The sequence below is a fragment of the Thunnus albacares genome, chromosome 19 (assembly GCF_914725855.1).
Source record: "Thunnus albacares chromosome 19, fThuAlb1.1, whole genome shotgun sequence".
NCBI lineage: Eukaryota > Metazoa > Chordata > Actinopteri > Scombriformes > Scombridae > Thunnus > Thunnus albacares.
Window position 1 is genome coordinate 14681349 of NC_058124.1, and position 25643 is coordinate 14706991.

Below are 25643 nucleotides of genomic sequence, written 5' to 3' on the forward strand. Positions count from 1 at the left end.
TAGTACAATTCAGACAGAAAAAAGGAGAATGTAGTTCCATCTTTGAAAACCTTCGATAAAAACGTAAAAAGAGTAACCTGAATTTGCTTTGTGTTCGGAGAGCACTGAGGCGCGGCCCTAGTTTTGCATCACTGTTAAAGTTCGAGAGAAATTGAAAAATACAACCTTTTGCAACAGCGTAAAAAAATACAGCTGGGGAAAAAAAACCTCTGCTTTACATCTGTAGTGTTTTTGCTTTGTTTTTGTGTGTTTTTTTTTTTTTAGTTTTTTTTTTTAATGTTTGTGTCCATATAACAAATACAGCATAAAATCCAAAATGATACATCATAGTTTTGAGTTTCATTCATTACAGTAAAATCAGTAGGATGGTAAATAGTATCAAAAGAACAAACAAGACAACAGGATGGTGTGATGAACAAGCACACAGCGTGAACAGAGAGAGAAAGTGGAAGGTTAACGTTCACGGAAATAAACCACCACGCCCAGGAGGTTTGTAGAGCTGACTGTCAATGTGTTTCATTAAGTAAATCCATTAGTTAAATAATATTTTCTTCATATATATATATTTTATCTTGTATATTCTCAACATATATATATATATATATCCATAATATAACCCATCCCACAGTGATTTGAAGGTAAAAGTGACACAAAGAGGATGAAGATCTCTACGACTTAAAATATATCTTCTTCCACTGAGAGTAAAGGGAAGTTATACATCTTCTGTATCATTAGCACTTCAGTACATACTGTATATTCCACTGCATATGAACAGATACTGCTGTTCCAAGGTTTTAACCCGCAAACAATCCGTGTTTCTTTAGAAAATATGTGCTTAATGAAATAAAAAGGAGAAAGGAAACATCTGTGGAAAGGACAAAAATTAAACAAAGTTTGTATCAAGGGTAAAGTGAATGATTCTGTAGCATAAAACATTTAAAAATCTCAACAATTACAGACACGAGCAAGGATTTTCTACACTAAGCAAGTTTTCACCTGGCTTTTCTCATACATTATATTTCAACAATAATTAAAAACAACAATTTTGGTTGGACAAATAGAAATTAACAGTCGTGATTGCATTTTGGAGTCAATATATATAATATTAAATAACAAAACAAAATGTCTAATAAAAAAAGTTGCGCATTGGAAGAAAGACACAACAGTTGTTTTTTTTTTTATAGTTCCATTCAGACCCGCTTTTGGGGAAGCAAAGAAACATAAAACGAAATTATTTTCATGAACGCAAAAGTAAGTGCATGTCTATGAGGCGCCATAGAGCTTCACTTTTTGTGGAACAAAGTGTTTTCCTACCTGGCAGACCTAAAAAAAAAAATAATAATAATAACAACAAAAACTTACATCAAATTAATCCGATGACATTTTGTATACCTTTTACACATGAAAAATGGAGTTCTTTCAGACTTTAAACATCACACATCATGATTTTTCTGCACACTTTCTTCCCCTCACAGCCAACGTTCAAGTGATTCAAAATATATATACTGTATTTACTATATAACTCAGTACCAAATATAAACAAACGTATACAGGTATTGATGTCCACTTAGGTCCTCATAACGTCAATTACAAGTACTGCCGGTAGTTCTACAAAATGGTATGTGTGTGTGTGTGTGTGTATGTGTGTGCATTAAATAAAATAAAAGCTTAAAAACAATGGCAAAGCATACCTGATAGTCGCCGTAGCACAACAGTGTTCTATAGTTTAAGCTGATTACATATGTATAACTGAGTCAGTTTAAGCTTTATGATTATAAACATCATATATAGCCTGTAGGTCCAGTATTCTGCGACAAGCATTACAGCACCAAACGTTTCATCATTTGGCAAAATTCAAGCTTTAAGTGAAAGTCAAATGCTTTTGTTTAATAACAATAAAGTGTTACTGTGACGCTGTGATTTGTATAAAGCTAGCAATAACATTTCCCCTTGTACTTTCGCTTTTTTTTTTATTCATCTTTTTTCCCCCGCTTAACGAAAAACCTCACGTTGTCTTTTTTTTTTTAATTTTTGAAGCGTATTCAGTAGTTTTTGTTTCCTGCTAAATCTTGGTGTGCGGTCTGTTTGGCACAATATCACAGCCCTCTTAAATTAATCATAAATATGGCTGCAATACATTAGAGTCACAAAACAGATTTTTTGGTTCCAAGATTTGTGCAGGGAAAGAAAAAAAAAAAAAGAAAAGAATAATATAATATTTAGCGCATCTAAACAAGATTCTACAGAGAAAGTTAAAAACCTTCTTGTCTGCAATAATGCTCTTCTTCCGTGTACTTCTACAAGCACCAAGCAATATACTTTCAGATTAAGCAGAAGGCGACAGCCGTCACTGCGCCTCTGCTTACCGACAAAAACAGAAATAAAAATTATAGCATTTGATAAGACCATAATAACCTCTTTTCATAAATTAAATAATTAACATTTCTTTTTTTTTTTAGATGATTGGCCTACCCCAACTCAAAAACTACATCATCACCCTGCCCAACTCTCCCCCAAATAACAGGAAATAAAAATACATCACCAAAAAACCTGATTTATCATATTATTCGTCGTTAGAATCTTTCTCTAGTGGGCGCTGGGCCCAGCGTTGGACACATTTTAACAATAATAAAATCTGTACATCTTGGAGTTCCCACTCTACCAAAGCTCTTTTTTTAAATCCATCTCTTTGTCATATACTTGCACAATTAAGTAACCTCAAGGTTTGATAGCACTTTGGAGTTGATTGTTTACCAGCTAGTTTTTGTGTACATAATATATTAAACATCAACTTATTTTATTTTGTTTCTCAAGCTTGTTAAAATCTAGTCTCTCTCTTCCAGGGCAGCACCAGCGTTGCCCTCACCCCAATTTGATTGGTCGTTGTCAGTAGGCTCCTCCCCCTCCAGGTCCTCCCCCTCCTCCCCTTCGAAGTCTTCGTCGCGAGGAAACTCCATGCCCTCCATGGCCTCCAGGCCCTCCTGAGTGGCCTGGTGTGAGTCGGCACAGTCTGCGCACACGCCGTAGCGCCGCGAGCCGTGGCGGATTCCGACGCTGGCTGCGAGCATGAAGATCTTTTTGCACACCATGCACTTGTACTTTTTGTCCTTCTTGTGCACCTGTGAGAGGGATTTGGGAGAGGAGGAGAGGGTCGAGGAGATGGGGTGGAGTCAGGTTAGTTGTCGTTTGAAGTTTGGGCTCACTGCTCGCTGGCAATTTAAGGAATATTTCAACATTTTGGGAAATCCGTGTGTTTACTTTCATACTGAGAGTTAAATGAGAGGATTGATACCACTCTCATGTCTTTACTGTAAATATGATCATCTGGATCACCTGTTTCTGGTCTGTGTGCTGAGCTAAGCTAACCAGCTGCTAGCTGTCACTTCATATTAACAGTAAAGACACGAGAGTGGTCTCGATCTTCTTATTTAACTCTTGGCAAGAAACTGATTAAGCAGATTTCCCAAAAAGACAAACAATTCCTTTAAACATTAACAGACACTTTCTCAATTATTACATAATGTAAGAAGCGAGAAATCAGAGTTGCATTTTTAGCTTTTTTCCCACATGGGCTTGAGTATAAAAGAAAAAGCTTTTTATCCAACAGTCTGACCGTTCAGTTCATCAGTTTAGCTCAGTAAAACCATTCAGATTACATTAGTATTTAACAGGACAATGCCTGCTGTCAGTACTATGATATAGAGTCTTGATTTTTAAACACAAGTATTGTATATTATGAGACAGTCTCACAAATCAGAATCACAAATGTTTTGTACCACACTGTGAGATCCTCCCTACGTTAGAAGATAGATATCACACACAGACTTCTTGTTCAACTTTCTTTCTTGAGATAAAATCTGCCAGACACAAACCATGAGGCGGAGCGCAAAGATGGCCAAAACACTGTAGTGTTTGGCAGCCAAAAGGGGAAGTGCATCACATGGTGGTACGAGAGGAGGAGGAGAAGAGGATGATGTATGTGTGCATGTGGGAACTCACCAGGGAATGTCTCTTTACGTGCTCACGGCGGGTGAACAGCTTGCCACAGATGTCGCAGCTGAAGGAGCGCACGCCTGAGTGGATGATCAGGTGCCTCTTGAGCGTGCGCCGGTGCTTGGCGATGTAGTTACAGTGGGGGCACTTGAGCTTATTGAGGGCTAGGTGTGAAGACTCGCCTGGGTAGAGACAAGGGAGAAAAACACAAACAGGAAGAGAAAGGTCAGCAAGAAACAACAGAGCAGATGTGGCAGCAACTTGTTTTGATGCAAAATGTGTTTTTTTCCTTTACGTTTAAAAAAAAAAAACAAACAAAAAACAGTATGGTCTGCTCTTTTATTTAACTTAAAGAAGAATTTCAGTTTTATTGGACCGGAAGTTACTTACACAAACTTGAGATGGAACAAGACAATAATGATAACAGCTACATTTGCATCTATAAATCCTCTGATGAGAGAGGGGTGTGTCAGGAACCAATATCCTGTTTATCAAATAACTGAGTTAGGATGCGGTGGCCATTAGAAAGAGAAAATAAACCACAAACTGATTTAGGAGCTTTTTGCCATACATCAGCAATTGCTATTGAAGTTTATTAAACTGCAGAAATGCAACAGATTACAGCGGCGGCCATGTTAACTTCACAATCCAGCTCTGTGACTGTTGCTAAGTAACTGCAGCTCAACTTAATGATGTTGGGAGGTCTCACCATGGCAATGTTAAAAAGGGATACTGATTCATATTAGCAGAAAATGAAAGGCATCAACATGGATGGCCAAAATATTGCAGTTTGGTGTGAAAAAAAAAAAAAAAGAAATCATTTATGTCATTGCAACTGAAAAGCCTCCTACTGCTATTCAACTGATGAAGATGTCCAAAAAATATAACCGGGTTACGTTGCACGAAAACAACTACAGCTAAACGGCAACAAAGATTGTTAATGTGAAGAAATATCCTGCAAAACTAAATAACTAAACAACATGGGCTTATATAACCATTATGCATTTCCTTCATGCCTGGCTACTTAACGAACAGAGCTTATGGTACCATCATGTTTTTATTTCAGTCTATAAAAGGGAGAACTCAAGATGTCCTCACACCACTGAGTTCTTCATTCACCATCTCGGATGTTTACGCTAACGAGCTACAGCGGACAGCTGGGCTTAAAAGTAAATGTGAAATCTATTGATTTTGAAAAGGCTCCAAACAGTATGATAGTCTTCACCGCTGAGAGAGAGAGAGAGAGAGAGAGAGAGAGAGTGGGGTAACAGGGCCTGGGCCTTTTGTTTGAGCCAGGGAGCACACAACAGAGGCGTTGTCAGGGCAGGTTGCTAGGGGGAGGAGGGAAGAGGGGAGAGTGTTGATGAGAAGCAGGTCACCTGTGTGTTCCCTGTGTGTGCGCGTGGGTGTGTTGTATACAGCGGAGACACGCTTTGTGGAAGTGCAAAAGGCAAAAACATGCAAAACGCACTTTTTCATGTCTTTTCAACATAAATGTGTGTCCCTTGTGTGTCTAGAGACCCCCAAACTATGAGAAAAGACCATCCTCTCCCTTTTTTCTCCTGCTCCATCTTTCAGTAAATGTGTACGCAAAAACAACTGAATTTGGCTCCCTTTATGACATCATAAAGGGATCTGTTGAACATAGACCTCCCCCTCAAGCCCTTCAGCAGGCGGACGGTCCCCGCCCACTGAAAACCTACTGAGTTAAATTTTAAACTGAATCAAAGTTCTGTTGTTGGCTGCAAAAACCAACAAAACAGTTTTTATGTCCTCCCATCACCTGAGGAAGTGAAGATCAGTTGGATTCACTTTATTTTTGATGGAAGTATCCCCACAACGACTGGAAAACGGATGTATGCATGTGTGATGGATTGATACCATCTGTCCGTGACTCAACCTCAAACATGGAAGCTGTACGTTTTGCCATGTTTTATGCTGTTTTACTGTTTATTCAGCAGGTAAGCCTGTTGAATTTGGCATTAGCATGTTGCACGGCTAATATTGCTAGCGATGTTGGACTTTTGTTGTAATATTGAGGGACAGTCAAGATAAATTGTGTGAACGTTAAGTCTCATTTGAAGCCAACTAAATAACGACAGTATCAGGTTGGATGGTGGTAACTGGTTTTTTATGTTGCTTTTTGTGGAACTTTGAACTGCAGCGCTAATTCAGCTAGCTTTGTTGTTACATGTTAACCTCTTCTGCTCTGTGATCCTTGCTGATATGTGTGTGTTGCTGCGGTAACGTTATGTAAATGAACTTGATAGACATGCCATGAAGGTAACAAAACACATGTGAAAAAGAAATGGTCAAACTGCAGGAATTCCTTTGCTTGGGAACGTTGTGTAACTTTGATTAGCATCCAGCTGCTAACTTGCTCAGACAATAAAGCTATAGTGGCCTGCTGTGGCAGTGTGTGTAGAGTCAAGCCGAGGTTAATAATACATCCATTATGATCCACAGCACAGAAACACTTAGCACTACTGTAATACTAGTATTTGTGACGCTACTGCAGCTCCGTTGCAGTTTCAGTATGAATATGAATTCTGTTAACAGCCTTTGGTCTCTCCTTTTATGGTCATATAATCTCACATTGTATCACCGCTGGAAAGTCGCACCCAGGTATGGAGCTGGGAGTGGGGAGTAGCAGCTCATTTGCATAGACACAGAAACAGCCCATCGAGAGCAGGACTGAAACAGAGGCGTGCTAGAATGCATTATCGCAGTGGTATTTTCAGCAAAAAAACTCCAAAGGCATGTTTTGGGAACCTCAGAGACCTATATTAACTTGTGAAAAAGGAGTATAATATGTCATCTTTAATTTTTGTTTCAGAGGGTTGGGATGAAGTCAAATTTTCGCCTACACACACATACAGAGCAGGAATAAATATAGACCTTAACAGGTGCAAACTCAAGTTTTATACAAAATACAAGCACCTCATTTCCTTTTTGCAAAAAATTGGATTATTACATTTTGTAGCATGGTTAGCTGAATGGCTGATTCACAGTAGAGCCCCTTCTTCTATGTCTTCCTCACTACTTTTCCACTGAGCTCTCAACTACATCTGACTTTGGTCAACTGTCAATAGAAATTGGTCTCCTGTAGAGCTGCAACAATCAGTCGATTAATTGATTAATTGTCAACTATTAAATTAATTGACAACTATTTTCGATAAATCATTTGGAGTCATTTTTTAACCTTCTCTAGTGTGAATATTTTCTGGTTTCTTTAGTCCTCTATGATAGTAAACTGAATATCTTTGGGTTATGGACTTGGTGGGGACACAACAAGACATTTAAGGTTGCATCTTGGTCTTTGGGAAACAGTGATCGACATGTTTCAACATTTTCTGACATTTTACAGACCAAACAACTGATCAATTAATCGAGAAAATAAATCGACAGATTAATTGATAAAAAATATAATATTTAGTCATGGCCCTTGTTTCTTGCGTCCACTGACCCACAAGATGACGTGGTACAAATCGGCAGACATATACAACACATGTGGCACTAGCCATCCATCTATTTATTATCTACATTTAATCCTGTGCATGGTCCAAACCGATAATGCTATTAAATACTGGTATCTGTTTTAATACGACTTGATTTAATAGGGAGAGAGAAAATGCACAATACTGTACATCAACAGTGTGTCCCAATCATGTACTACAAACAAATAGTACATGTATCTACTACATACTCTACTAATTTTCTTCATATAAAATGTTATGTAATTTTTTTTTGTATGCTAACTACAAAAGCTGTACACTAACAGGAAGTTATACAAAACTTCCATCAATGCTTGTCAAATAAACTTCTGTTTTACCACCATCCACAGTGAAGTTTTAAATGTACTGAAATAATGCGATGTTGTAAAATGGTGTCCACCAACAGCACACTTCAATATGCATGCTGACATTTTTGAGATACTTATACTTCATCTTGATACTTTGAACACACTGCCTATTAAAAACAAGCTTAGAGTTAATGTGTCCTATAGATTTGGGACACAGAACGCCACAGTGTACTGTAGAAAATGGTCGCCTACTTATGTGACTCACTGGCTTCACCTCAACTCATTTGAAGCAAATTTGCGATTTTCGGCTTTTTTAAATAAAATCGGCTTCCATTTCCATATTTTTGTAAATAGACTGACATGGGGATTATGTAGATAATTTTGTATGAAAAAGTCCTCAATCAGAAATTCTGCTCTTTTATTAAAGGAGACATACTAAGTGAACTGCTCACACTAATTTTGAAAGATGCACACTAAAAGTTGTCAAGATTCACTGAAGCAGCCTAATCTTTAGTTGCAGTCTAGAGAGTGCGGCGTCTTACCATTCTCCCAGGACTCCCCTTGCTGTAAGTCTTGGATGATGCTATACTGGATCTGATTGGCCAGCTCTGGGAAAGGGGGAGGGGACAAGAAAAGCAAGAGGAAGAAAGAGAGATGAGAGGTGGTTGAGAGCCTGGGGGGTGCACACCTCAGAACGCCTTGTGTACATAACTAACCGGCCTCCACCTGAAACAATGGAAGTTTCAGTTAACAACATCGGCAAACACACACACACACACACACACACACACACACTCACACACAAAGAGGCCCCTACTATATGTAAAGCAGTGCGTTCCCCAGGCCAGAGCAACAAACAGGACTCCAGCGGGGAGGGGGTTAATTAGAGAATGACAAAGTCAAGCCCACACACTGGCTCGGCTTACACTCAGCTTTTGTAAGCACTTGTGTGTGAGCACCTGTGTGTGCGTGTCCGGTTCCTCCAGCATCAGCGCTTAGAGCCCATTAAAGACACGCCCCTGTGTGTGTGTGTGTCTGTGTGTGTGTCCATTCTCCCTGGGTCAATATTTGGAATAGTGAGGACAGCCCCAGTGCATTAGAGTGGATTAGGGAGAGAAGGGACAGCCCCTGGCGGCTTTGCACCTCTCAGGGATTGGGGGGTGGGAGGGGGGGGGGGTTATAGTGCGACGGTGTGCGTTTGTGAGCACGCTTTAACAGAGACTAGTGTGTATGGAAATGCGTTTCACCTGCTCTGTGTGCAGCACCCACCCTTTAAACAATCCAACAGTCTTGTTTGGAGAAGACCTAAGAATTTATTGGCTGCGAGTGTTGGCTGTGGGCTCAGCGTGGTAAGAGCAGACGGCGATGGTAAAGCACTTAAGAGCCTTGAAAGCATCCTTCACTTTCAACTGTTCTTATTTTCCACAACACTAGCCATCCTGTGACTCTGTAAACTGTCTACCTTCAACACCAGCTGCCTCTACATGCCTGTATTTGTCACTGTTTTTTCTTTTTTGGCAAAGCGTTATAAATATTTAAAATTTAAAAATGAAGTAAAAGAAAAAAGTGCTGTTTTCAAATTTAATCTTGTTGAACGTGTTATGGTGTAACAACATCTTTCAATCTAAGAAAAGGTCACATTTGATGGTTCTCAAGTGTGAAGATTTGCTGCTTTTTTCCTGTTAAAAATTAAATATCTTTGAGTTCTGCATCATTGGTTGGACTAAATAAGACATAAGACATCAATTTGGACTCCAGGAAACTGTGACAAGCATTTTCTCACATTATATAAACTACAATAATTGAGGAAACAATTGGAAAATCAATAAAATCGGTAATAAAGATAATTGTTAATTGCAACCTTAAACATTTAATTACTTCAATATCCTCTTAAAAGATAGGGGGGAAAAAGACAAAAAAGGACTAAAAACAAACACACATCTTGAACGGGATGATAAACAATGCAACAGAAAACAAAAACACCACCATTTGGATGACTATGTTTACATCCTTGGAGCATGACCAGACAAATCAAACTGAAGCTAAATGAAAGCCCGACGAGTGACATCACTGCAGGAAACTGGGACAGTGAATATTGGGTGGATGACTGTTCGTACGCTCAAACAGAAACATGAAAGCAAACTAATGGTACAAGAAAGCCGTCTAGTTGTAGAGCAGCCGCCTCATAAGCAAAGATGTGTTTTTTTTTGGTGCGGATGTGCCCACGAGCAAGATGGTGACCTTTCCTGGAGTTTTCTGCATGACTGTGCATGCATTAAATTTATAGAATAATCTAAAAAGCCCCAGTAGACATTAGTAATTGTACACTTTCTTGTTTTTGCTTTGTAAAGCAATATTTCAGGAAAGCATAACTAACATTTTAGACATCATGTGACGCGCATATCCAGAGCGAGTCACAACAAATGAGCACTGTGTGCAACACAAGGCTAATCAAGCCGGAGTGTGCCAGACAGCGGGGAGACGTTGTGGGAAATGCTGTCGCAAACTGAAACCTTTGACAAATCATTTTCTATCCATAAACGGCTCCGGACAATCTTTTCAAGTACATTCCAGAAGATGTGGCCTGAAAAATGGCATTGATATGGTTTCAAGTGCTCCGATTCTACACATATAACTAGACTCTGTGCAGTCCATTGCATGTACAAAAATATCTAATAATTCCTATACAATATTAATTATATAAATTAATTAGATTAGATGTGATGAATTCATTAGCTCATCTACAACAACACTGATTTTGTAAGGTTTACAAGATGCTGAGGTGAGCTACTTTATTTGAATGAACTGAAAGCAAAGCTAGTTAGCGTCTACAAAGTGGGGAAAAAATATGCAACCATAAATATGATGGACACTTAATGTTTGTGACTACAGGTCTCTCCTTAAATTTACATGTAACTCTCTGTTTGTCTCACCTTGCTGTAATAGATAGACAGAGTTAAATTGTTGATGAAATGCTGGTCAAGGGTCCCGAAGTTAGTATAAACTTTAAACTGTACTGAGAATAAGAAACACACACACATGCACGCGAACACAGTATCACTTCAGTAAGTACTATGGGAACACTTTCCTTAAAGGGAACTGAAGAATTGTTTAAAACACACTTTTCTTACAGCAGGAACTGAAAAACACTATATACAGAATGTCTGCTATGATCTACTCACAGAAATGAACGCAACATCACACGTTTAATATAGTATATAACTAGGCCACATGTTCGTTTTTAGTGGCTAAAAGGGCATACTACCTTCTTCCCACTCGAACATCAAACGGCATCAGAATAATTTGTTGCACATTTCTGCCTCGAATTCTCTGGACACCATCTCGCTCACATGTTACGTTTCAACAATATGGAGTCCGTCAGTTTGAGACATTTTAAATGTTCTTGACTACGGCAAAGACTGAGAAGGTTATTTTTGGCGAGCCTGTCTACACAGACAAATTTTTTATGATTTCAAGCGCTTTCAGAGACTTAATATTCACAAATCTATAATTAAACTGCATGAATGAATTCTACTGTTTGAGGTTAATGGACTGTTGAACACAACTATAATCTAGGAGTAAACAGCTGCCTTGAAACCTTTTACTGTGACTAACGGCCTACTTCAAGTCTTAACCATATCTTTATTTGGAAAAGTAGTACACATTAAATAGAGACATGGAGCTAAATAGCAAAGATACATGAAGAGAGGACGGTTGGAGAGTTAGCACCAATGCACACAAACTCGGTCTTTAAGTGAGCTATTACAACACCCTGGATCACTTCGCACACACATTAAAAAAGAGCCCTAGGAGGAGTTGGAGGCACTAAGAGCATTCAAGCGCATTTAGGGAGGCCTGAGGGAAGAAATGTTTCCCCTGCTTTCTTCATTATCCTGCATTAGGGAGGACTTCTCTCTCTCAAATACAAAATGTAGTTCTCTCTCTCTACACACACTCTGTGCCTCACACATCCCCTCCCTCCCCCTCCCCGTCCATACCACTCCACTTAATATGTGATATCATTATGGAGTGCCATGCTTAATGGGGCCAACAGAAGGAGAAGGCTGGAGTGGAGAGAAGAGATTACTAAGAGCGGTACACTGTATGTGGATAGGATGGACGGATGGAGCTAGCCGTGGATAGATTAAGGCACAGAGAGAGAGAGTTATCAAAGGGTAAATAGAAAGAAAGACGATGGAAAGAGCGCAAAAAGGTTTATCGAGCAAGACGGAGAGGATTGAACAATTGATTGAATGCGTGAAAGCCACTTAGAAAGGGTCAAGAGGATGTTTCCTGTCAGTCACAGCACGTAGCAGATTTACAAACTAACATAGGACAGGACAAATTATATATAAATTTTATGAATGAATGATTTTTAACTCTTTTGAAACATCTTTAAATATTAAAGTATATTTTTATACTATAAAAATAACAACCTGAATCATTAAATAGAAACAGAGGTCTTATATAGGACACATGGATGTAACAGAACGTCTCATCTTTTATTTACAACAAGTCTCAGCAGAGGTGTGTGGTTGAGACACAGCAGTCCAGGTGGGCGTAACTTTCATAAGCCCCCCGGCTCTGGAGTGATTAGTGGAGATCATGACTGGCAGTGAGTCACTTGTTGGCTATGCATGGCAGGTTAAAAGCTTGATAAGCAAATATCCCTGCTGTTATATTGATCAAAAGCTTAAAATCCACACTTCTTGTTCTGGGTGTGGGTTTTGCTGTGCTCAATAATTTGATAGTGATAACTAATGATTGTGCCAATGGTTCCCCACTGCGGTTAGCCAAAGATTAACCTCTGAGCATAAAATAACGTCAGGTGATCATGGGTGTGGCATGATAAGGTATGTCACAATATGGTGACAGACTGTTCATGCAAACAAGACAATGAAGCCCCAAAGTAACAACAGTGCTGTCTTACAGTATTACATTAAAATCATGCACAATTTTACAGGGAGGAAGACTGCACAGGATGAAAATATTAAACCATGTGACCTAAAAGGGTTATCCTCTAAACCACTCTGACCCTTTAGTGAGTTAACCATTACAGTACACTGTGTTTGAACAGGCATTCTTCACCCTATAAAATGTAATTTAAAATATTGGTAATTACACCATATTTCCAAATATATCAAATAAGATTAAAACACAACAACATCTAGAATAATTCTATTTGATGAAATGATGCAGCCATAAAAAAAAACACTCTGTCTGGGTTTGTGTGAGCATTTAGCTTCAATTAAGTGTTGAAACAGGTAGAAACTGAACGTGACAGTAATTTCAGGTGAATACCAGGGATTTAGAGTTAAAACTATTAGTCATGGGGGCGGGTGGAGCATAAAGGGAGACAAGCATCAAGCCAGCTAATGACACTACCTGACATAACTGGTGACTGTGTCTCCAACTTGCATTAGCCCTGGTTTACGTGTGCAGTCATAATTATAATGTATGTTGAAAGCAGTATGGAGATCTTGACAGTTATAGAGATGGCTGATCAGGGACATCAGAAGGACTCTTATTGCTAAATTACAACTTTTTAGCCAAAAGGGGCCACACAAAGGATTAGAGGATTATTTTGATCATTACTTTCCCCTCATAACATCTCTTTTAGCATCTCTTTGCCAAAAAAGAGGTTTGGCAGGATTGGCTATGATAAAAAAATACTACGACCACCTCTTTTAATGATATTCTTCCTTGACCCTGGCCATGTTGTTAAACTTTATGTACTTAACATGACTAGCATCATTCAGGTCTCTATATATAGTGGATAATTATAGGGGAAAGGACTGGGAGTGAAGAGTGTGTGACGTTAAAGGTGTCAAAAGGTGCAAATGTGTGTCATACCAGCATTTTCGGAGAGGGAGGAGAAGTCCTCTCTGGGGTAGGAGGCTGATGGCTGGATGAACATTCCCTCATCGAATCCCTCTTCAGGCTCTGGTGGGAAGTTGTAGACAAATCGCCGTGTGGTGGTTTGTTTTTTCCTCCGGCCGCTTCCAGCTGCAGCATCCGGTGCCTCTCGCTTTATTGCCGCTGGTGCTGCTGCAGTGCCACCTGGGGCTGGCTCGTTCCAGACGAATACCTGCGCCTGGCCACTCGCCGCCCGGGTTTCATTGGTCTCTGCTGAATCAGAAGAGTTGTCGTTGTGGTGGGCCCAGCTCCCAGAGGCTCCGGGAGTTACCAGGGCACAGCCCTCACCCCCGACCACTGTCACTTCTATATCGCTGGTCTCCTCCTTTACCCTGCCGCCTTCTTCGTCTTCTTCCATTGTTTCCTTTCCTTGGTTGTTGCTGGCCTTGATTGACAGCTTTGACAGGATGCTTGTGGCCCAGAAGTTGGTCGGCTTCCGGTCCAGCCCTCTCTGGCCCTCTTTGGCCACCATCTGCCTCTTGTTGTAGTCCACCACCACAGAGTCAGGAGCCTCCTGCTTGATGCTGATATTCAGGGCATCTTTTATAAAAGCCCTACACGACTGTACAACCTCTGTCATCTGGAGGTAACTAGCAACCGACATCACCTCAATGGCATTTTGGCTTGTGAGCAGCAGATTCCCGGAGTAGAGAAAGTCGAGGATAACTGAGAAGCCCTGGATTGCAGCGACATCCAGGTGCGTGACCGTGGCCTGGTCCTGGGCCTCGTTCTTGGTCAGACAGTAGAGGGTTTTGAAGTAGCGGCTGCCCGCCACCAGGATGTTCTTGTGTGCGCGGAACACCTGGCCTGAGACGACTATGTTGACGTCACAGAGGATGCCACTTTTGCGTTGCTTGTCCAGCTCCTGGAGAAGCTGGTAACAGTAAGAGTTCTCGTTGGGCTTGTTGCGGTAGTCTTCCTCTGAGGAGTTAGTGGAGGGGCTGGCATTGTCTGAGGGCCTCACCATCTCCTTTTAAAAGGAAGAAAGAAAAAAATTATTGCAGACAATGTGTTTATTCGCACACAGTAATTTGCAAAAGCAAGCACATATGCACTTATACACAAATATATTTTCCCTTCCTGTAACTCTGTCTCTACAAAACACAAAAGCGCACACACACACACACACACACACACACACACACACACAAAAAAACCCTGGAGGTTCCCGACACACCTGCCCTAGGGGTGAAACAGGTTTTACAGGCTTCTGTTATGGTGGAGGTGGGATACAAATGAGGTACAACCCAAGCCACAGTAGATCAAGGAGAGGCCTTTGAGAATAAGTACTGCAGCACTCGATTCCATTTGTTGATTTGCTCTACACGTTCCCTTGTGGTGGCTTACCTATTTCTATTTCAGTCAATGATTTACTACATTTTTAAATCTTCTAACAACCAACAGAGAAATCATTCCCAAACTTGTTGCATTCAATAACTCTGGTCTGATCTGATTATTACTCTTTAAATTTAAGACAAACCGGAACATTTAATCCAGTAATCTTTATTTTATGCTGTACTGAAGAAAAATATGGTGTAACTACATTTGTTCACTTATCCAAGTTAAAACCAAAAAGGAACTGACAACAACAACAAAAACAGAAATGTAATCAATTACTATTTTTTTAATAGATTCAAACTATGAGGTTACAGTATGGCACACATTTTAGACTATTATCCATCAGGATTCTCCTGAATTACTACTTTCATGTGTTGAAAGGCATCTATTTCTTTTGAGGCAACTATAAAGAATGTATTTCATCATTTTGCCAGGAGCATAATTAAATAACTAATTTACAGTAAGACTACAGAATGTCTTGCTTTTGAAAAACTCCAGTCAAAGATAAATGCTTGTTTTTACATTATGAATGAATAAACTTTCCAATTTAGCTTTGGTTAATATAACCCCCCAGACATACCTAAAACTAGATTGGAAAATAGATTTAAAAGATGCAAAAAAGGGCAATGATTAGACCTGCAGGAGGGCTGACAAGTGTCAAAAGCAGGACACAACCTGACTGTGGGATGGGAGGGGAACTGGCAACAGCATAGAACTACCCTGTAACAGCCCTACTCCCCCTCCCCTGCTCCCCCTTAACGGGGCAAAGGGCCAGCCTGGTACGGAGCAGAAGAGAGGGGAGTACACACACATACACACACACACGCACACACGCACACACGCATGTAAATGCTTACCAAAATACATACAATCAAATATAACCCCCAAAGGATGAGTTAAGTGCATACAAGCACACAGACAAAATACACGGCGCAGCAAAAAGCAAAAAGGCACCCAGAATGTGTAGAGGTCTGCATTAAAGTTTTTATATACAACACACACAGCAGCATACATGTCCAGCTCATTTTAGAATTGCACAGCAGATGTCCTAATCCAGAATAATTCACGTTGCTAGAGCCCTGCATTTTTGCCCCCACCCACCATCTCTTCCGTGCACACATGCATGTATATATACACACGCACAAACACACAGAAACCAAGCTGCCTACACACACACACAGCTGGGGTTTCAGCTCAAGTAATTCTGATTAAATCCATTTCTCTGAGGTCCCCACCCAGCCCCCACCCCCACCCCTACTCCCTCCACACTGCAGCTCTTGTCCAGGGCAGCCTGGGCACACAGGATAGTATAGGGGGGCTTATCGTCCTCTGCCACAGCTGGAGGTTGAGAGATGGGATAGAATAAAATGAGAGGCAGAATGAGGGAGAGACGGAGAGGGGGAAAGTGGATGTGCTTTGCAGGCTAGAAAAAATGTAAAAAAAAGGACGAGAAGGGCAGCATAATAAAAGGACAGCGTATAATGGGTAAGAGTCGTGAAGGAGAAAAAAAAAAAGTAGAAACACGGCTGATAGAGATAAGTGTGAAAAGAAGATGAGAAATGGCTGGCGCATAAAAGAGAAAAGCCTGATAAGACAAGCACAAAGAACACTAGTGAGAGCATGAGGCAGAGATTGAGAGAGCGAGACCTTGAGCCTCGAGAAAAAGGGCGGAGGAGAAAATGTGGAGCAGAGGGGGACGAAAGACGAACACGAGAGAGAAGGAGTTGGGTCACCCCATTTTAGCCTTCACAATAGCCCGCGTTCTCCCCGAGGCTCATTGTCCACTCACTGTGGGCCTTTGTGAAAGGGCTCTGCAATCACTCTCTTATTACACAGCAGTTCCCACTTGCAAGCACAGAAAAGGAGCCAGGGTGCATGAGGGTGAGACGAAGAGGATGGGGAGAGGGAGAAAAATTATTCCGTGATATACACATCAAAGCCTTTTGGAGGGGGCATGGTCATAATGTTGAGTACTGTGGTGGAATATATTGGTGTGGTGCGGTGAAGGGCTAGAGTGCTACACAACAAGTAGAGTTGTATATGCTTCAGAGTAGGGTTGGTCCATCTGACATTCATCGACCACTGAGCCCTCTACCATCGTAACATCGTGATTTAAAAGCCACCCCCCCTCCCGCTACCGCCCTCCACACCAGCACCGGGGCGCGCCCTGCCACACACACACCCACACAGACACACTAATTTTTTATGGCCAGCCTGGATCAAATCTGCATGCCATACAGTAAACTACACCAAGCAGAGATTGACAATAGTCACAGACACTGACATTACAAAACAAAAAAGCCAGATGGACAAAGTGGTACATTTTTTAGCAACCAGGTTTGTCGCCACTATAATGCATGGTGATTTGCCACCATCACTGATCAATATCCACTCACATCCACTGGGCTGACTGCATTTTTTTTTAAATTCACGGGTATATTCTGCAGTTACATCACTATGACTAGTATTTAAAATATTTTTTAAATCAAATGATCTGCTTAATGAGGTAGTTTAGGCATAGGCTACAGGGAGGAAAAGTAAGAAATGACCGGATGAGTAGGTGAGGATGGGCTGTAAATGGGCTAAAATGTGCAAAAAATACAAATAGTAATTAATATCTAATATACATACATACATGCATAAAGCATAAAAGAAACACACATACACACACACAACATCATCGTCCATTGCGACGTTTCACTGTGGATATCGTCATATGCCAATTCAGTAGACATGGCTCAACCCTTCTTCAGAGATAGACTGTCAGTGGTAACACATCGTTTTTTCTGCCTTGTTTTTGACTATAGTTCTCTTCTATTTGATTAGTTTAAACCTAACAAGCTTTCAAAACCAGAAGATGGATTATATTTAGCATTCTCATACAAAAATACCTTCAAACACGCATTTATAGTCAGAAGTCGTTGAGAGTTGAAAAGAAAAAGAGCCAATATATTAGAAATGCCATAAATAAACAAGTATTCTCAGACTCCTAAGTACCTGGGAATTTGTAAATCCCTTTTATCATCGTTTTCAACTAAATATCTATCCCACCCCCAAACCCCATGATTCCCCACAGCTTTTATCCATTACACATAGCAAGGCAATAGGCCAGAGAGGTAAGACTTGCCTGGCAGTTCTGATATAAGCTGTGTGTGTGTGTGTGTGTGTGTGTGCACATATTGGAATCAGGGTAGGACAGCCTGGTACTGGATAAGTTGCTCCATACTGGCCTCATCAGCAGCATCATCCTTTCTCCAGATGTGCCACGTGTCAGCTGGGAGCTTTGAGAACCAGCAGACCAACCCTGCACAGCAGATGCTGTAGGCAAAACCTGCCTGAACTCAGGCTGTGGAAGCCAGAGCCAAAAGAAAATGTGGGGACAATATCAACCTCCCCCAGTCTTGACATGGCTAGTTTTTTTTATTTGAGCCAGAGCTGGTAGGGGTGGAAGAATGAGAGGCAGGAACAGAGTGCAAGAGAATCCAAAAGGGCGCCAGGGAAGAAGAATCCTTTGATCTAGGTCAAACATGAATGCTTCAAAATCTACAGTCAATGGCCAATAAGAGCTGATTTACAGGTGGATTAAACAAACCAAGATGTCCATAAATTCAGTCTTATTGAAGCACTGACCCCACAGTCAAGATGTGCACCAACTCGGAGAATAGAGTCCTTCAACAAATATAAACCTCAAACCCAAACAAACCACAAAGCCCCAAGGCCGACAGATCCATGACAAACATGACACACCTCTAACAGATCATGCGATATAGCGCTGTCCCCATACAACATAATGACCTACTGGAGCCAGTTTTTGTTTACCTTTTATGCACACACGTTCACCTCCGTCCCCTCACTTGTCTACCCCCCACTCACCATCAATGCTGTCCCATGACCAGCCTAGCCCTGAGGCCATCACTACCGCTCCTTCCCTAACTCCCTACATCTACTGTATAGTTCCCTCAATCCCCCCCTCACCCAACCCGTCTGTCCCCAGATGCTAGAACAATACCGCTGTGTACGTTTGGCCCAAGGTGTGGGAGGGCTGCACTGAGTGTCTCCCGGCCTCCTAACAATGCCCTGCCAGAAGAGGCAGAGGGGGGGGGCAGAGTTACTGACGAATTCAACAAGAAGAATTCCCTCTGTGGCTCGACCCCACCCCATTCCCCTGACCTGTGCCCCCCAATAAACATCTCATATACTGTATCTGGAAGGCACCAGACAGCAATGGGTGGGTCCCCCTTTTCCATTCTGGGGAGACTCCCTCTTAGTAAAGTATTTGCTGTTTGTCTTAGCGAAAATGAGGGGGTGAAAATGACTTGTACTGCCCCATATCTGAAGTTTCCCCCCCAGGGATCGTCTAAGTAATCTTATCTTACACCCCATTAAAACAGACACAGGGGTGCCTCGATAGCCTACTGGTTAGAACGCATACCACATAACCGCAACATCCGTTTGATTCCGTCTGTGGACCTTTCTTGCACGTCATGCCTCTCTCTCTGCCCATGTCTCCTGTCTCTCTGCATTTTTGACTATCGAATAACTCAGTGGGTCAATGTGAATGCATCCTCCCACATGGCTACGTGATCTTTATCCCAACCTGGGCTGAACATAGATCAGATATTGTTGGGCTTTGTTGAGCAGGTGTCTACTAGAAATAGGAATTCAATTTGTTTGGGCATTCAGACAATGAATGCAGAAGAGAAAGACAAGAATGTGCATGAGTGGGTGAGAGAGATAGAGAGTGTGTACAAGGGTTGGCTGTTGCGAGAACTGAAATTGAAACTAAATTTATGGAGTAATTACTCGGTGTACCTCTGTGTGTAATAATGTATATGGAAATGCAGTCGTAGGCTAGATTCTCTATATGTGGTGATGACAAGGGATTACTCTATGACAACCAATAACACGTTTCATAGCCACACGTCATACACTCATCTCCTGCACAAAAACAGTGAAAGACTGTTTGAGAGAATTTTACTCTTTTGTCAACATAAGGAGAAAAAAACAGTTACTAGAGAATGCAACTGACCTGTATAGATCTCAGATATGTGCTCTCATATCAGATTTAAGAGAACCAATTGTCTACTTTTGCCTCATTTTAACCTTTTACCAGTGAGCATAGGGAACAATCTAGGGAACAATCTAAGCACAAGACCGCATCTAGAGAATTAAGGACAACGGCCCCCTTCTCCAAGGAGACCCACATTTACCACAGCTGCCCTGGTGTGCTAGGGCTAATCGAGTTAGCTTTAACGAATGCAGCAGAGGCCTGACTAACGTCAGGAATGGGTGAATAGAACAAGACATTGCCTCGTAACACCATAATTCCCCTTTAATGTACTGCTTCACAATGCAGCCTATCTTAACATACACTACTGCTCATGATTTTCACAAGTGCTTTATATGTGAGGAACATTACATCTTTATAGAGGAGGTGGACCGCAAAAAGGAAAAAAAAATCTTAATGAGGGAACACCAAAACATAACATCAAAATATCTAAAAAGGAAAAAAAGAACCAAATAATTTCCCATAAAGCAGCACTGGGGATTTTATCTCTCTATCCTACATGAGGAAATGGCCTGAATAACCTCTCAGTGCTCAGTACAGTGTCTGGGGTCCTTGTTGCTAGGGAAAAGCCACACCAAGCCCCTAATCCACTCCTACTGCTCTCCTTACCAATTAGAGATGTGTTCAAGTTAGTGGATCACTTTAAGTCATTCTGATTAGTGATTGCGTGTACAAAGGAGGGAACTAAATGTAGTAGTACAATCCTCTTCGCTGACAAATTAGAGTCAAATAGCACCCCGCTCTTAATTCCATTGACAGCTCAGACCATCAGACCATTGTCAAGACATGGTAGGATGTGACAGTGAACAAGGAACAGTAAGTAACAGTATGTTGGTTTTTTTTTTTTCTTTGATTGGAAAAATGCCCTTTGACACCAGACTGTTTGGGCAAATATGCACTCCCTGTTTTTATGAGGTCACTGGAAGAGTACTGTGGAAATGTTGCCTACACTGCAATAAAAATAATGAACCAATAAAAACATTTCATGCACATCGATAAAGACAGGGTTCACCAAATATAGAACTGCCCTGACCCCAAAAACTGTCAATATCTTTACACCCATCTCAAGCTTAGGTGAACCACATAGTCTTTGTATGCCAGTTAAATAAAGAGGAGTAATCTCCAAATACTTTGACATATTGTTTCAGTCTTCTGCATATAGGATGGGCCCTTAATCATAAGATATGCCCCAAAGGTATAAATAAGGCCCATTAATCCAGAAATATGTTGATGACAGGGTGAGGTGATGAAATCTATTTCACTCATTCAAGCCCATTTAAACGGTTGCATGTAGGCCAGGCAAGCTGTCAGGCTCCAGGCAACATAATTTACTCTCCTCCTCTTGTCCAGCCTTGCAAGTGACACCATCTATGGATTTTGGGGGGTCAATCTAGCACAATGCCTCTAATTTAGTTCCCCCAAAGGGAGGAGGAGGTGGAGGAGGAAGAAATGCGCCAGAGGTCACCCGGGACTTGCGAGCCAGCAGAGCTGCTTCAGAGTCCAAGAGGCGGGGGGTTGGGTAGGGGTGCGGTTCCCCAAAGGCTGCTAGGGTCGAGCCCTTGCCATTGTGTGACCTCTATCAAGCTAGCAGTCAAGACAGCTGCTGATACAACAAAAGGGTTTGAGCATCTAAAAAAAAAGTCACCTACAACCCTACCAATGTCCATTATTTATTAATGACTTTTTAGGCACTTCACAATCATTAATAATTATCTGACATGCAATTCAACCTCCACTCTGGGAAACACCGGTATGACAGTAACTTAGCTAGCAGGTGTCATACTCAGGCAGGTTAGTGCGTGTAATTAGTTTGACTGGTTAATGGACAGGCAGACACATTTTAGCCGTTAACTTAATCACAGAAAATTCGTGTCACGCAAACTGAAAAGTGGTTCAGTGTGTTTTGCTTTTCAGAAACTGAAGTTAATCGACATTAGATTCGACAGGGGGGTTTCCACTACAGTCACCGGCCAACTACCTCCGGCTAGACAGTAAAGCTACAAGCGGCTAGTTTGCTAAGCTAGTCGTTAGCTCAGGTTAGCAGGCTGGCGCTAGCTAATTAGCCCGGAGAAGAGATTGTGAAGAAGCTTAGGTTAGAGCCGATTTTTGCCTTCGTTGTGTTTAAGAAATTGTGGAAACTAATGTTTTAAGTGACACACAATACAGATAATGGACTTGTGTTATAGCGAATGTGTGACAGGTATTTAAAGCTACGCAGGTAACGAAGCGAAAGTGTGACGGACCGGAGCTAACGTTACCTGTTTGGTGGGGTCGTTTCTCCCGTGCTCAGAAGACAGGTGATGTCTCAGCAGCAAGGCCCGTTTGTAGTTGCGACTACCTTTGACAAGCTCGTCGCTGTTTTTAGTGGCAATGTTGTGACACCAAGAACAGGACATGAGTCCTGTCTCCTGGCAGAATTTGAGCCATGGAAACTCTTGCAGCCACGAAGCGTGGAACAGTGAGCGTTTCTGAAGCAACGTCTGCGGTCTCATCTCGACCCCAGATTTCCTGGATCCCGTCTCACCGCTTCCCGACTCCTGACCGTCCCCCGCTGTCCAGCTTCTGTTCCCCTCCCCGGACCCGTCCTCCGCTTCCACCGAGCCGACGCGATCGTCGCCGGCTGCCGAGCTGCCACCTTCCGGGTCCTCTTCTTCCTCCGCCTCGGGCTCCGTGCTGTCGCTGACAGACCCAGCGCCCTCCACTCTCTTCTGCGATGGTCCTTTCGCCCCCAGATCCCTGTCCTCTTCTTGATCCGGCCTGTTCCCGTTAAAATGTCGGTCTTGACAGGCCGGGGCCTCCCAGCTGTTACAGTTCCCCCCACCGATTCCGCTGGAGCCCGTTAACCCAGCTAATCCACCTCCTCGGAAAGCCAACGACCTGCGGTTTCTCTCACCGGACATTTTTATCTTAATATAAATGACAATCTTCACTTTCTCAACAGTATCCCCCTCCGACAAAAAGATAATGCAGTTGTAAACGATGTATTTTCCCGAAAGAGATGGACCCGTCGTCGTTTCTTTTTCTCCGCTTTGGCCCTCCCGGTGAGAGTATGTAGGTTATGCGGAAATAAATAAAGGTTTTAAACGCATAATGAATTTCAGGGTTCTCGCTGCGTCCGCGCAGGCCCCGCAGAGGTCGAATGGCAACGACTTTCCTCCCCACAATGCACCTCGACCAGAGACAGGGGGGGTTGGAGAGAGGGAGGGGGCAGCTTTTTAAAGGAAGATGGGGGTGCTGTTGATCAGCAAGGGGTCTTTTGTGTTTGAAGGCTGCACCCATTTTCCGCATGCTTCTCATCTTTTGAGCTTTGCTTGTCTTGTCAGCCAATGAATACCGGCTTGTGTGCCCCACTTCAGACCTCCTGCTGATAATATGATAATAATAATAATGATAAAGTTTATTTATATAGCACTTTTCAAACACAGTTACAAAGTGATTTACAATAAAAAATAACACATTATAAAACACAGAGAGATTAAAACGAACTTAAGTGCCATAAAATATAAATTAATTCACTGAAAAGCTTTTTTTTTTTTTTTTTTAAAGTGGGTTTTTAAAAGTGATTTAATTGCAACCCTGATCTCCTCAGGCAGGTCATTCCAAAGTCTAGGAGCTTATTCCTATGAGAATTCAATAGTACTTTTGTTGTATTCTTATTTTTAGTCATTCATTTATTTTATTTTATTTACAAAAACGACATGACATCACTGATTATCCACAGAAATGAATGCAACTTCACATATTTAATATATAAGTAGGCCACATGTTCTTTTTTTTAGTGGGCAAGCCCCCTTCTAACCACTCAAACATCAAATGGCATCAGAAGTCAACAGTACTTTTCTTACTTTTATTCATTCATTTTATTTATTTATTTATTTTTACAAAAGATAAATACATACAATATAAAATAAAATATATGTACACATATAAATATTTATACACGTATGTGTGTGAATACATTTTAATTTATTAAATGAAAATCAAAGATGGCTTATTAATACTCCATTACATTAATGCAAACTTTGTCTTTTTCCACAATGTTGGGTTTAATATAGAGTGTAAGTCACCATAATACTATACTGTAATGTATATTTGCCGTAGCTATTTGTCATCCTAGAAATAAATGAATATGAATGATAATAAAACAAATAAAACATAAATGACTGCAATAAGTCAAGTGATGTGTGATCACTGGATGTGTCCTGAGATTACTGAGAAACAGCCTTCAGTAAAGTAACATTTGAACATGGATCTCGAGTTGGTGTTTCTATTCACTGTCATCAAGGTTGGGTCCAGCAGGTGGCAGTCTTTCATGTGAACACCTTTCTCTTCACTCTTTCTCTCTCTCTCTTTATATGTGTGTCTGAGTGTGTGTAATGGTTGACATAGTTGGGTGTATAGTTTCATTGCTGTCCAATTAAGGGCTTTGCACACAGCGTGTGAACAAGAGTAGGATTTAACCCAGGTTTTGATTACAATAACATGGGGGGTGGGTTGTATATCCCACTATAATGGTTAAACTCCCATGGGGGTAATGAGGCATGCCCTGTACAATTAGTGTATCTATTTATTGCTCCAGCTCATATAAGCATTAGCTATCTATCAGCTTGATATTATAGATGGGATGGATTTGATGAATTTAATTTCCCCTGCATTGAATAGGATGGTGTACGTTATACTATTCTCTCAGGCGTGAAGTAAACGAGTCGCAGGTATCAGTGACATGCCTCTGCCACTGGCATGCCTTCAGCTAGGTAATAATTGACTATAATCCTACTTCCATTGTTAAAAAAAAATCTGGTGATGATGTAAGTAGAAGCGCAGGAATAAAACCTGATAGTCCAGCTCAGCATGAACTCCCTGAATATTCCCTCCAGGTTCTAGTATTTCCACCAATGAAGGAATGCTTCAAGAGATACTGTTAATATGTTGGACTGATTACATAGCCACTAATTTCCCTTCAGTCCAGAGATAGGTTACTGCTAACACTCAAGACAGAAATAACAAATAGGGACCATTAAACCAACCAAAGATGAAATAAACTGATACATTTTGTAGAGCTATAAAAGCTGTTTTCCATACATTTCCCCCTGTATTCCTGTAACCTGTATTTTTTCTTATCTCTTCCTCTCTTCATTTTGGATTTACATATGACTTCTTTTTTTTTTTTTTTTTTTTTTTTTTAACTTTTTCCATTGATATTCTGCACAAGTGCTGCTCCATCTCTTGCTCCAACTTTGGCATGAGAGGCAGCAGGTAATGAACTGATTCTATATATGATCTCACTGACACTTAAAAATGATTTATTTTTATCTCCCAATTGATCCAACATGTGAAGGACTTAGTATAAATATCACTATTATTCTATATGACTGAAATATGACAGAGATGCCTATTTGTGTTTTACAGTAATAAATAAATAAATAAATACGTGTCGTTGCTATGCAGCTATTCAGTTGTTGATGGTGTAAAAAACTTCTTCCACGTGCTCGCCTCTGTTTACACTTGTACGCGCTGACGTCAGAG

The 25643-nt window shown here is 41.1% G+C and overlaps 1 protein-coding gene across 2 annotated transcripts; it reads right to left on the reverse strand.

Annotated features, from left to right (window-relative positions):
- Nucleotides 1-249: 249 nt before the first annotated feature.
- zbtb10 (zinc finger and BTB domain containing 10) lies at nt 250-23291 on the reverse strand. 2 transcript variants are annotated; one of them, XM_044335655.1, is made up of 5 exons: nt 22376-23291; nt 13649-14681; nt 8338-8403; nt 4000-4175; nt 250-3119 (listed from the first exon to the last, which is right to left on the reverse strand). In XM_044335655.1, the coding sequence occupies exons 1-5, from the start codon at nt 23015-23017 to the stop codon at nt 2826-2828; spliced, it is 2211 nt and encodes a 736-aa protein (XP_044191590.1). In that variant the 5' UTR covers nt 23018-23291; the 3' UTR covers nt 250-2825. The 2 variants fall into 2 exon arrangements, with proteins under 2 accessions (XP_044191590.1, XP_044191591.1); XM_044335656.1 differs by lacking the exon at nt 8338-8403.
- Between the last annotated feature and the right edge of the window lie 2352 nt (nt 23292-25643).

Bases quoted from the DNA above. Each gene is read 5' to 3' on its own strand.
- zbtb10 (XM_044335655.1), bottom strand. From the start codon at position 23,017: ATGTCCGGTGAGAGAAACCGCAGGTCGTTGGCTTTCCGAGGAGGTGGA. The intron at 14,682-22,375 runs GTAACGTTAGCT...TCCTTTTAAAAG, and splicing joins GAAACGACCCCACCAAACAG to GAGATGGTGAGGCCCTCAGA. The intron at 3,120-3,999 runs GTGAGTTCCCAC...TCCCTCTCACAG, and splicing joins ACGTAAAGAGACATTCCCTG to GTGCACAAGAAGGACAAAAA.